The sequence below is a fragment of the Dreissena polymorpha genome, chromosome 8, assembly GCF_020536995.1.
Source record: "Dreissena polymorpha isolate Duluth1 chromosome 8, UMN_Dpol_1.0, whole genome shotgun sequence".
Classification (NCBI taxonomy): domain Eukaryota; kingdom Metazoa; phylum Mollusca; class Bivalvia; order Myida; family Dreissenidae; genus Dreissena; species Dreissena polymorpha.
The window spans coordinates 53,289,101-53,303,212 of NC_068362.1; the positions used below are offsets into that span (position 1 = coordinate 53,289,101).

The following is a 14,112-nucleotide window of genomic DNA, read 5'->3' on the forward strand; positions in this document are numbered from 1 at the left end:
CTTATTATTAGCTGGACTATTATATATGAAATACATGTATAGTGGAGCTATCCTACTCACCCCGGCGTTGGCGTTTGCGTGAGCGTGCAAATGTTAAAGTTTGCGTCCTACTCCAAATATTTTCAACATCCCTTGCAATATTGCTTTCATATTTTGCATACTTGTTAACCATCATGACCCCAACCTATAAACAAGAGCAGACAACTGTATCAAGCATTTTGACAGAATTATGGCCCCTTTTATACTTAGAATATGCATATTATTGATAAGTCTATGTTAAAGTTTGACAAAACAACACTTACCTGACATGCCACAATGCACTCCACCCAAACTATCCCCCACGCCCCCCCCCCCCCCCAGAATAATTTTTGTTTTCTTATTTTTGAAAGATCATCTATTAAATGATCACACACCTACATTATACCCCCCCCCATGATGGCTTACGTTATACTGTCAAGCTCTCGAATAGTCGAGCGCGCTGTCCTCTGACAGCTCTTGTTTTTAATTTTAAGTTAAACTTTTATTTGTTTACATCCATATCCGAATAGTTTCTGTCCGGATTTGGAACTTAAAAAATCTATACATAGATCTTAAGTAATATGAGCATTTAACTCAAAACGGTGACATTTTTTTTTAATGTCAACAAAAATTAGTGTTGATAAATTTTATTGATGTAAGGAAGACTGGTCTTTACAATGGAATTCTTTCACGGGAAAAATCGATCACTCATCGCGGTTATGTAATCCAGTCACATTTTTACACAACGGTTAGAGTTGCGCCCCTTTGAAGAGTTTTGTTTACTTTAGAACGCAACGATGTCCGGCGAAAAAAAAATGGCTCGACGATTTCAAAAAATATTTCCAGCGAAAATAAAAGGCACTGGAGATTGGGAACGGCACCTAGGATTGTTGGGAACAGTAGATATGGAGATTGGGAAAGGTCCGGTGCTAAAATTGGGAAGCCTCCGGTAGGCTATGGGAAAGGTACCGTTCCCCGGTACAAGTATATGAAGGAAAAAAAAAAACCTGTTTGATATATGTGCATGTATCTCTATATTAACATTTCTTAAATATGAGAGAGAAATTAACAGTATCGTAGCTAATACCATTACATAAATTACAATATAAATTAAAGGCATTTTTTATTTTGCAGGGATTTGTCTAAGAACAAGCTGGGCAGTGTCAACAGCAGCATTTTCACGGGTTTACCAAAACTTGAAAAACTGTAAGTCAGTTACCATGGTAGCCACCAACCTACCCCACCCTACGCCCCAGGGGTGCATGAAGTGTTCCCCATCAGCAATATCTAGGCAATCAAACGTTCAGACATTAATATGTATTCCAGAGCCAACAAAAAAATCCAGGCTTCTATAATGAAACATTAATTGAATCCTGAGTCATTATTATAGCAATGACAGTTTCTATATAAACACCCACTTCCACAAGCGATTTTGTGCTGCTGTATAAATGATTTAAAAAAATAACAACTACTCTTCTCGGCTGAGTTTTGCACCTGTCTTCCCCAATGAATTCTAGCAATTTGGAAATATAAATACCATCATGCAGTTAGTGCTCAACACCCTGTGTGCCTTCAGTATTGGGAAGGTAACAGGCGCTCTGGAATTTCTTGGCACAATGAATCTGTTAACCCAGTCGATAATACTCTAAGCACTTCCATGGTGAACCAGGTTTGCATATTGCACAGCCTGGAGGAAGCCTGAGTAGCTCAACAAAGCTTCAGCTTAATATTCTGTTATATTGCTGGGTTTGTAGTTACCAGGCTGTGTTATAAATTATCTCTTTTTTTGCCAAGACTTTATGATATGATTGAATTCCTCGGGAAAGATCTTGTGCCTGGAAATATGAAATAAACTTGTATGTTTATCGATAAACTGAGATAATGAACTGCGATAGCTGAAGTTTAGTAAATTGCAGAGCACGGTACACGAGTCGTTTGTTAAGGAATTGTGATGTACTGGGTGTAACACAAAATATGATGATACAATTTTTGCAAGTCACCTAGAAACTGACTGCAGGGATTTCAATAGCTTTTGAAAACTAGGAGTCAAATGACCATGTGGTTGAAAGTGGTCAAATGAAATTTTCAGAGGTCAAAATACTGAAGTCTAGATATTTTGTTGCTAGATATTTTGTTGATTGCTCAGCAAATGTTTCTTTGTATAAATTGCTTGCTTAAGATTAACTAAAGAACGACATTTTCATAATATAAAATATTTTTTATTTTATTTTTATGGTGACATTTGCATCAAAATGATGCAAGGTTGATAATTTGCAGGAGTCAAAAGTGAAAAATTGCAAAATGCTTGCATCAAAAAGCAGGATTCTGCTTCAATTGAAATCCCTGTCAGACTGTTTAACCCTTTCAGTGCGGGAACCGAATTTTGAAGGCCTTTGCAAACAGTTTGGATCCAGATGAGACGCCACAAAACGTGGCGTCTCATCAGGATCCAAACTGTTTGCTATCCTGATAGTATTCTTTGAAAAAAATCGAAGAAAATGCTAATTTTAAAAATTCAGCAGACGACATTTTAGCAGAAGACAAATTTCCCAGCATTCAAAGGGTTAAATATAGAAGAAAACTATAACTGAATTATATAAATCAAATTAAGTAAGCTTTGTATACTTATAGAAAATGTGTTACTTAACAGTTTTATTATTGTGAAAGCAGTCGTATTTCATTTAAAGTATTTTAGCATTTTCCCTCCGGAACCCAGCAGTTCGAACAGACACATGTTACATTCCGTGAAGACATTTTGTTTCTTATAAAATGTTAAACTGGTTTTCTTCATTGACCTCTGCAAAAAAAGCTGTCAACATAGGTGGTACTAAATTGAGTTTTCCATTCAATTTGACACTTGATTGCCAATATGATTGAGAGCCTGAGATAAGAATGAAAAACTGCACCATCCCTTGAGTGCTGAACATTGTTTTCATGCAAATTGCAGGACATGTCAATATATTTCCATGCCCTTTTAAATGGCTGCAGTCGATACTTGTCATTATTCTGCAGAATGCTTCTCTGACAGAGATGCCTCGAGACCTGTTTGCCCGTCTAATTAGGCAAATAAAATTAGTGAAGGGTTTGTTCGTTTTCCATTCATATTAGAATTGATGTGCTGCACAGTTTGTGGCAGTTGTTCTTTTATTGTAACAAAATCAGTGAATATTTTTTTACCTAAATTGTAATTGTGTGTGTGCATACATACTAGCTAAGTAATAAAATGTGTTATTCCTCTATTTAATTCTATCTAACGCAAGTTACATTATTTAATTTTGCCATTCTTAAATGTCATTTAAGTGAAAAGTTATCAATCTTTAAAAAAAGACCATAAATCAATGGATTCTTGAAACCTCTCTGTTCTCATGGAAATGTTTTCGTTGCTGGTTCTGTTTAAAGGAAATTCACCAACCCTTTAAGTACAGAAACCTGAGCTTAAAACTGTTTACCAGTACAAGCTATGAAACAGCTGTGGTTATAATAGCCAGATTAAATGTTATGTTTATTGGTTATTGTGTATTAAAAATTAATGGCATTCTGTAATTGTACGGACACATGTTTACTTGTTTTCAGAGTCCTGTCTTTCAACAAGCTGAACACAGTACCTGATGGAACATTCAATGAGTTGCCTTCCCTTAAAAGATTGTAAGTAGTAAATGTACATAGATCATTCAATGAGTTGTCTTCCCTTAAAAGATTGTAAGTAGTAACTGTACATAGAACATTCAATGAGTTGCCTTCCCTTAAAAGATTGTAAGTAGTAACTGTACATAGAACATTCAATGAGTTGTCTTCCCTTAAAAGATTGTAAGTAGTAACTGTACATAGAACATTCAATGAGTTGCCTTCCCTAAAAAGATTGTAAGTAGTTACTGTATATAGAACATTCAATGAGTTACCTTCCCTTAAAAGATTGTAAGTAGTAACTGTACATAGAACATTCAATGAGTTACCTTCCCATAAAAGATATTGATTAATTAATTTACCTGATTGACCATTTGTTAAGTTGCCTGCCCTTAAAAGATTGTTAAAAGTAACTGTACCTGATGTAACATTAACAGAGTTACCTTTCCTGAAAAGATTGCAAGTACATGTAGGTACTATAGCAGATTGAACATCCAGTGAATTGCCTTCCCGTTTAAGATTTGTTTTTAACCAAAAAGATTTTCATTTTATTGGCAATTATTATGCTGTGTTTTGTCACTGTGTCTGTAAATGGGTCCATATCTCTAATGCCTGAAAACAGAACACATTAAACATCTGAAACAATCTGTAATAATTGCCAGTGATCATCATTGATAAAGTTCAATACATAATAAGATTAGTGTCAGTAGTCAATATTATAATTTTACCAAACAGGCCCTTGAATCATGCTTTCCAACTGATTACACAATATTGGTGGGGTTTCTGTAAAACTGCATTGTCACTTAGTAATATGTGGTCCATTAAAGTTCTTTGCTGTTGAGTCCAAAGGGTGTCTTTAAGACTGGCTTTGCAATTAAGTCCAAAATGGTGCCATAAACACTGCTCTGTGATAGATTCCAAAATGGTGCCATAAACACTGCTCTGTGACAGATTCCAAAATGGTGCCATAAACACTGCTCTGTGACAGATTCCAAAATGGTGCCATAAACACTGCTCTGTGACAGATTCCAAAATGTTCCTTTAAGGCTGCCTTTGCATTTGAATCCAAAGTGTTCTATTTTAGACAGGCTTTGCCACCAAGTTAAACAAGTTAACTTTAAGATTGGCTTTCAACCGAGTCCAAAAAGATTTTATTTAGAATGCTTTGCCAAAACAATTCATAAAAATTGCTTTGCCACTGTATCCAAAATTTTGCCATAAAGACTGCTTTGCCACATGTCCAAAAAGTCCATTTAAGACTGGCTCTGCCAGTCCAAAAAGCTCCCATTAAAACATGATGCCATAAAGACTGCTTTGCAATTGATTCAAAAAGTGTAAAAAGACTGCTTTTTTACTGAGTCCATGATGATTGCAGGGATTTCCAGTCAGACTATCTGCGGTGTGACTGTCACCTCCAGTGGATTGTGAACTGGAGTAAGGACAGAAAGGTCAAGATTCGCTCCAGTACGATGTGTGCAGTGCCTCGTGACCTTCAGGGGTCACCTGTGAAGAAACTCAAGAGGAAGGATCTGCACTGCGGTATGCTTGAGAAATATTTGTTTATGTATTGTTGTTGATTGGGCAATAAACTACGATTTTGAGTTCTTTTAATTGCCACCCATGAGATTGAGAGTTATTTAGTAGCCAGCAAGTTCAGACTTTTCATTACAAATTTAAATGTCCTTTACAGAGAAATATTTAAAGAGCAAAAAGCTAATAATATGCTATGTTTTATTTTAAGAAATGTGCTTTGTCCACCTTTTTGATGATTTTGCCTATTAAAATTGCAGCTCTGATTTTTAGCTCGGCTGTTTTCGTAGAAAACCCGAGGTATTGACATAGCAAGCTTGTTGTCCCCCGTCCCCCGTGCTAAAACCTTGACATTTTGCACTAAAATCAAAATGCTTCCACCTACAACTTTGAAACTTCATATGTAGATGCACCTTGATGAGTTCTACATGCCACACCTATTTTTGGGTCACTAGGTCAAAGGTCAAGGACACTGTGACCGCTAAAAAAAATCTGACAAGCTTTCATTCATTCAAAACTGCACCCGCAGCCAAGCGTTGGCACCCGTTATGCAGTGCTCTTGTTTGTGAATATTTTCAATTGCTTGAATTATATGTTACAAAATCAAGGGAATTAAATTTCTACACAACTTTCATGCAACATTATTTCTCCATTAAAGAGTTATTTAACCTATAAAACTCATCCATTTGATCCGTCTCTTTAACAGATCGCCCCCTGGAGCTCCCGTTCTTCGAGATTGTTCCAGGGACCAATCAGATCGTCTTCGAGGGCGACAAGATCCCGCTGGAATGCCAGGCAGCCATCGTTGACCCAAAGACTCAGATGTTCTGGTTGCGCCGCAACCGGGTGGTGGAGACTAACCGGTCGCAGGAGATATTTGTGCACACGCGCCGATCGCCCGACAATACGATGATGATGCACTCTCTGGTGCTTGTGGATCTGAAAAAAGAGAACTCTGGAGAATGGGACTGCCTGGTGTCTACACCACAGGTAGAATGGGGCTGCTGGTTTGAACTGCAAAGGCTTTTAACATAACCATTTTCACTTTGCTTCTGCATGGAAAAGGGTTAAGTCACACTTACCATTAAACAAAATACATGATTGTGTTTGATGATAAAATTGATTGATCAAATAGTCTGTTCAGGTTTTATGCTTTTTGCCTCCTCATCAGTATCTTAGGGTTGGAAATGAAGCCTCTAAAACTTGAATCTAGTAAGACAGGTCTTTATTTAAATGTAACTTTCTAAGAGACCACAAAGGCGTAAAAATACATATCTAAGTGGTCAAGGGCTGAGGTCAAAGATTTGATGTAATAATTTGGTTAAGAGAAGGTAATTTTACGTTGCTTTGAAAAGTTGAGGCGACCTGTATTGTTGAAACTGTAAATTTTTCTGTCAGCTAGATTGCTTATTCCATGCACAGTTATTCTTATAAAGATGCTCTCCAACAATTTAATTTGAGCCATTATTTTAAGTATTTTAGATTTTCAAATAATGGTTCTAAGTTATTGCTTCTAAGGTCGATTCCTGATGACTCAAACTTGCTTCTTTTTCTGTTTGGCTGAAAGTATATATGAGAAACTTTTCACGCTGAGATTCGAACCTTTTGGAGAGAAATGGAAGTGAACCAAATAGGAATCGTCATGCCTGCAGTAGAGATCGCTTAAAGGTTTTGCCTCGGTCCCAGCGACTTTGAACCCTCTGGAATCTACTGTAGTTAAAGTTTTCTATAAAAAAAATTACCATCTACGGAAAAGTTTGTTAACATGATATTTATATGCAATTACGATTTTCAGGGCAATGTTTCAAAGACAGTGTTTCTACGGGTGATAAACAGCCAGGCCACACAATGCGAAAAGAACACAACGAAGACCAACAAGGGCTTGTACATCTGGAAAGAGACCGTGGCTGGTCTCACCGTGGACCAGCCGTGTAAACTCGGGGAAGGCAAGGTTACACATCACTGTGATAGCAGCGGGCATTGGTCGGATCTGAACCTGGCAGCGTGTGAGTTTACAAACGAGCTCACACGGAAACTGCAGACACTGGCTGAGGTATGGGCAATTAACAACAATAGTAGTCATCTTCCATTTTATCCTTTTCCCCTCCCTTCTTCAAATGCAGGACACAAACTTGTCCAAGATTCAGTACATGTAGAGATTTTGATGTTAGTATACTATCATTTTCCTTTCCCTACTTCAACTTCAGGACACAAACTCGTCTAAGATTCAGTACAGGTAGAGATTTTGATAACTTTATCATTTTCCCCTTCTTACTTCAACTGCAGGACACACACAAACTCATCCAAGAATCAGGACCTTAAGAGATTTGATATTTCTATCATTAACCCCTCCCTACTTCAATTGCAGGACACAAACACGTCCAAGAATCAGGACCTTAAGAGATTTGATATTTCTATCATTAACCCCTCCCTTCTTCAACTTCAGGACACAAACACGTCCAAGAATCAGGACCTTAAGAGATTTGATATTTCTATCATTAACCCCTCCCTTCTTCAACTTCAGGACACAAACACGTCCAAGAATCAGGACCTTAACAGATTTGATATTTCTATCATTAACCCCTCCCTTCTTCAACTTCAGGACACAAACTCGTCCAAGAATCAGGACCTGTAGAGATTTGATATTTCTATCATTAACCCCTCCCTTCTTCAATTGCAGGACACAAACATGTCCAAGAATCAGGACCTGTAGAGATTTGATTTTTCTATCATTAACCCCTCCCTTCTTCAACTTCAGGACACAAACACGTCCAAGAATCAGGACCTGTAGAGATTTGATATTTCTATCATGAACCCCTCCCTTCTTCAACTTCAGGACACAAACATGTCCAAGAATCACGACCTTAAGAGATTTGATATTTCTATCATTAACCCCTCCCTTCTTCAACTTCAGGACACAAACACGTCCTAGATTCAGGACCTGTAGAGATTTGATATTTCTATCATTAACCCCTCCCTTCTTCAACTTCAGGACACAAACACGTCCAAGAATCAGGACCTGTAGAGATTTGATATTTCTATCATTAACCCCTCCCTTCTTCAACTTCAGGACACAAACCCGTCAAAGATTCAGATCCTGTAGAGATTTTGATAACTCTATCTATTTTCCCCTTCTTACTTCAACTGCAGGACACAAACTCTTCCAAGATTCTTGCTGATGCGCGGGCCCTGGAGCGTTTGGTGTCTGCCCCATTCAGGAATGATGAAGACCCTCTCTCTACTATCAACTCGGAGTATGTGGACTTCGCCTCTCTTACCATCTACCGGCTCAGTCAGCACGCAGACCTCGGAGAAGAGGTAATCTGGAATAGTCTCGTCAGTGTTAAAACCATTACCTCTCAGAAGCAAAGTGAAAATACCTATATGCAACCAGCATAAAACCAAAAAAGCCTGGGAGTCTCTCAGTCTGTTCAGGTTTCATGTTGTTTGATACTCATGAGTATGCTTTGGGTTGAAAATTCAGCCTTTAAAAGTTGGATCTTGTAAGTTTTTGTCTTTGATTTAATTATAATATATCTCTATAATATATCTTATTAATGTTTAACCCTTTACCACGCATATTCACATTTTGACGCTTTTGTAGTCCCTAAAAAAACAATAAAACTTAAAGAGCTTTCTTACTAGATTTAAGTTAAAAGCTTAATTTCCAAACCCAAGATACTGATGAGCAGCAAACAGCATGGAACGTGAACGAATTGCGAGTTACCTGCAGGCTTGTCTGGTTTTATTCTGTTTGCATATTGCCATTTTCACTTAGGTTCTGAGCCGGAAAGGATTAAGGGTCGAATCAGGCTGTCCATTCCAATGCTTTACAATTATGTAATTTTCCCCTATATTCACCTTGGAATTCTCAATAGAATGAAAGCTTTATTTTGAACAAAACCTTGTCCAAACATTGGACAATTTGACTAAAAAATGAGGATTTTTTGTAAACAGTCTCATTTTTTTCCTGTAACAGTTTGAGCATAATCTTAATTATTAATTGTAGGAAATTAATTTAATTGAACAGAATGTAAGAAAAAGAATAATGCAATACCTAAAACAAGAATTGTCTCTTTTGCTTATATTCCTGATCCAAACTATCCAATTGCCATACAATGTCTTACAAATTACCCACAAACTGTAAAGAAAAAAGAAGTTAAAACTTTGCCAAGTCCTACTGGTATTATTTGGCAGTGAGATCAGATATATTGTTTACTTTCTTATCTTTATTTTGTTTCATTAAATAGTGAGCTATTTCAGTATTAATAACACCAACAGTCAGAATTTCATCTCTTGATATCAAGCCTTGGATAAATATACATTTGAGCATTGATCTGGGAAAACTGGGCTAAATGCAAGTGCGTAAAAGGGTTGTTCATCCCACATTAGCATTTACAGTCTGCACTGGGAAAACTGGGCTTAATGCAAGTGCGTAAAAGGGTTGTTCATCCCACATTAGCATGTACAGTCCACACAAGCTAATCAGGGACAGCACTAAAACTGGATTTTTGTTTAGAAGAAACTTTTTTTAAGCAAAAAATTCCATAAAAGCAGAAATTGCTGTCCATGATTAGATGTGCGGACTGCACAGGCTCAACACAGGGACGATAATTTACAAAAATGCATTAAGCGCGGGTTTTCAATAGTGTGGCACAGTTATTTTTAAGTTTTTTATGTTTGTTTGTTTTGTTTGGTTTTTCTGTACAGATTGTTAAGTCAGTGCTCTTGAGTGCCAGCCGCATCATGAACATTAGCACCAGCATTCTGAATGAGGCACAGAGGAAGACAAAGTCCCTTACAAGGTCTGTAACATGCAGCATAGTTAAATGGTCAGCTACTCTTAGGTGCTTTAATCTTGAGTCTTACTAGCACCAACCTCTAGCCAATCTCATCCACAAGTTCAAAATGGCTCTTATCTGTAGAAAAACATGACAGTTTGTGCTGATGACATCTGGCCAAGATTCTAACTGGTTCTGGTCTGGTAACATGCATGGCTGCGAGGGTAAGGGCAGTTTTCCTTTAATGGCTTGATTGAAATATTGGGAACGCTCTTGAAGTCTCATGGTTTGCCTCATCATAATTGACTTGCTCAGAACATTTTTTTATATGATATCTAGCTCGCCTTCACACATGGATTTGTTCCTTTGAAAAAGAGATTCGGAGCGTTGGCAGACAGTTCTCCTTTTATGGCTAAAGTGAAACATTATCAGCTCTGAACAGTTTAATTCCTTTGGATCTTATGTAATGGCCTTCAACCTTCTTTAATGATTAGAATACAACAGATCACATTATTTTTCTTCTTGTCATTGTTTTTCAGAATATCACAGGCAGTAGAAAGCATACCGAGGCAGGTAGCCAGCAAAGACAAGTATAGCCAGTCGTCCCAGCTGATCATCATCGAAACACGCTCGTTTCCACGCCAACAGTTTCCGGGAATGCAGTGCTCCAGACTGGACCTCAAACTGGACATGACTGTGAACAAGTTGGTGCAGGATCCGCCTGGTTTTGTGTTTGTCTGCAACCAGCCCAGCAACACGGATACGTTCTCGTATCTGGATACGGTGGGTTTTACATTACTGTAAATGAGTCTTCTTCTGCTTATCCCTTTCCCACAAAGATACGGTTTTTGATGCGTTTGTAGTCCCTTAGAAAGTTAAATTTAATTTAAGACCTTTCTTACTAGATACAAGTTTTAAAGGCTTCATTTTTATACGCCCGTATAAAATACGGGACGTATTATGTGAAACCCCTTGGCGGGCGGGCGGCGGGCGGAAGGCATCACTTTGTCCGGACTCTAATTCAAATTGTATTCATCCGATCTTCACCAAACTTGGTCAGCAGTTGCATCTAGTTGATATCTAGGCCAAGTTCGAATATGGGTCATGCCGGGTCAAAAACTAGGTCATAGGGTCAATAAGTGCATTTTCAAAGGGGCCACTTTGTCCGGACTCTATTTCAAATTGTATTCATCCGATCTTCACCAAACTTGGTCAGCAGTTGCATCTAGTTGATATATAGGCCAAGTTCGAATATGGGTCATGCCGGGTCAAAAACTAGGTCATAGGGTCAATTAGTGCATTTTCAACGGCGCCACTTTGTCCGGACTCTAATTCAAATTGTATTCATCCGATCTTCACCAAACTTGGTCAGTAGTTGCATCTAGTTGATATCTAGGTCAAGTCCGAATATGGGTCATGCTGGGTCAAAAACTAGGTCAAAGGGTCACTTATTGCATTTCAAGGATTAAGCATGGTGTCCGCTCTCTAATTGAAGTAGTTTTCATCCGATCTTCATCAAATTTGGTCAGAATTTGTGTCGAAATGATATCTAGGTCAAGTTCAATTATGGGTCATGCTGGGTCAAAAACTAGGTCACTTAGGGCATTTCAAGCATTTAGCATGGTGTCTGCTCTCTAATTGAAGTAGTTTTCATCTGATCTTCACCAAATTTTTGGTCAGAAGTTGTGTCTAGATGAAATGTAGGTCAAGCTCAAAACTGGAACATTGTAAAGTTATTAAGTTGTCCAAAATCTTCAAACGGGCGTATTTTGTGACAGTTTGGCACTCTTGTTAACCCTAAGATAATGATGAGCAGCAAACAGCATAAAACCTGAACAGACTGCTAGTTACTCGCAGGCTGTTCTGGTTTAATGCTGTTAGCACATAGCCATTTCACTTTGCTTCTGAGTGGGAAAGGGTTAAATTAATGTCATATAGAATTTCTAAGTTGAAAAGGGGGCATATGCTTAGCAATTTTTTTAATTGGATAACTTAACCCTTACAGTGCGGGAACCGAGTTGTGAAGGCCTTTGCAAACAGTTTGGATCCAGATGAGACGCCACAGAACGTGGCGTCTCATCTGGATCCAAACTGTTTGCTATTCTGATAGTATTCTTTGAAAAAAAATCGAAGAAAATGCTTATTTTAGAAATTCAGCAGACGACATTTTAGCAGACGACAAATTACCCAGCATGCAAAGGGTTAATATTGATGCAACTTGCTATACAAGACAACCTGTGGCATTGTGATGTATTCATCACTACTGTGCTATAGTTGTACTTTTGGCTGTCCGTCTTGCATATGTCCCATATCATACAAAGGCCACTGTCTCCCATTTGACACATAGTTTATAGTTTATTTGGTTGTTGATCACTTTGAAATACACATGAACAGACATGTTGTAGTACTTATCAGGGTCATATTTTTTAAGATATTTTATTTTCCTAAACATTATGTTTGAAATTTGGCAACGACTTTCCTTGCCAAATATTTGATGAAGGTTTTAGTAGTTTGGAAAGATGTTTACATAATCAAATAACTGTTTATATGTAGATGAATAAAATAGAAACTAATCCTTAAATTGTAATTTACAAGCATTTAGCCTTGAAGCAAATGAGCCAGTCTTTTACAATTACCTGCCAGGCTGGTAGTAACAATCATTGCCAGTTGTTTACTTCAATAACTTTAGGGAAATGTCTCTGAAAATTGTGTGTACCTGGGGTACATTTAAGTATACTTAAGAGTACCTGAGGTACATATAAGTAGTACCCGAGTAGAGAATGACCAATTGAGCCTGACTGTGAGAGGTGTACGTACTGTGGTATAATCAAAGACCTTTTAATTTGAGTATTTTGTTTAATAATTGTGGTGATAAATAAGCAAGTTGGTTTTGTTTTATGTGTTACAGAAATATTAATTAAATCCAGTATGTGTGGCATCTTTTGTGTGCCAAGTATGACGTTTATAATACTCGTTGGCCTTTCATCTTTAGTTTTTTTGTCAATAAAATTATGTGACTGTATGTTGTTTCTTGTGCATGACAAAAAATGTCAATGCCATTATTAGGACAGGCTTTGAAAATTGATATGTATGCATTAGTAGAAACCAGCATAAGATGTAATTAAAATGCAATTATTTTGTGATCATGTTAGATAATGGCTATCAAGTTTCCTTATTATTTTCTCTCATTCTATACCACTGAGCGCATAAATGTTTCTGAAGGAAAAATAATAACTTGTTGGTAATTTGAACCTGGTTGTGTTTTCTTTGTTAAACGCTGCAGTCGTAATGTTTAAGTGGCCTGAAAACATAACTCAGTTGCACATATTCTTTCAAAATGAATTGTTGAAAAATATTCAATATTTGTAAAATATCTAAATGACATGATGATAAATGTTGTGAAAGTGTTGTTTAATTTGTACACGCATACTTAGGCAAAGGATATGCTCGTTATTTTTACATGAAAACTGTGAGTAGAAGATGAAGTCGAGTAATTTTCACATAAAAAATAATTATGCAATTGCTTGTTTTCCATACATGCATGCCAGGGTTGTAATTGACATTTGGGTTGTGCAAGGCAGGTGAAAATATATGAGCCATGCTCTGGGAAAACAGGGCTTAATGCACAGGATTAAAGTGTTGTCCCAGAAAAACAGGGCTTAATGCACAGGATTAAAGTGTTGTCCCAGAAAAACAGGGCTTAATGCACAGGATTAAAGTGTTGTCCCAGAAAAACAGGGCTTAATGCACAGGGGTAAAGTGTTGTCCCAGAAAAACAGGGCTTAATGCACAGGGGTAAAGTGTTGTCCCAGATTAGGCTGCGCAGTATGCCCAGGCTAATCAGGAACAAAACTATTCTCCTTTATATATTTTTATCAAAGGAAGTCTCTTCTTAATAGAAATCCAGTCAAGGCTGAAAGTGTTGTTGCTTATTAGCCTCTGCAGACAGCAGTCAAGGCTGAAAGTGTTGTTGCTTATTAGCCTCTGCAGACAGCAGTCAAGGCTGAAAGTGTTGTTGCTTATTAGCCTCTGCAGACAGCATGAAGCCCTGTTTTCACTGACACAGCTAATATTAATTATATACATTAAAGGGAGACCCTTATGAGAGACTTTGGGAGGCATTCATCTTTATGTATGCATATTTATATATGTATAAATA

At 37.5% G+C, this 14,112-nt stretch overlaps 1 protein-coding gene across 1 annotated transcript in view; it reads left to right on the forward strand.

Annotated features, from left to right (window-relative positions):
• The window catches only part of LOC127840534 (adhesion G protein-coupled receptor A3-like), a 93,086-nt gene that overhangs the window by 51,167 nt on the left and 27,807 nt on the right, over positions 1 to 14,112 (forward strand). The window contains exons 4-11 of the mRNA XM_052368949.1: positions 1,153 to 1,224; positions 3,592 to 3,663; positions 5,018 to 5,181; positions 5,879 to 6,162; positions 6,968 to 7,225; positions 8,323 to 8,490; positions 9,883 to 9,977; positions 10,493 to 10,736. Coding sequence (XP_052224909.1) covers positions 1,153 to 1,224; positions 3,592 to 3,663; positions 5,018 to 5,181; positions 5,879 to 6,162; positions 6,968 to 7,225; positions 8,323 to 8,490; positions 9,883 to 9,977; positions 10,493 to 10,736 — 1,357 coding nt within the window. The remainder of the gene's footprint in view (positions 1 to 1,152; positions 1,225 to 3,591; positions 3,664 to 5,017; positions 5,182 to 5,878; positions 6,163 to 6,967; positions 7,226 to 8,322; positions 8,491 to 9,882; positions 9,978 to 10,492; positions 10,737 to 14,112) is intronic.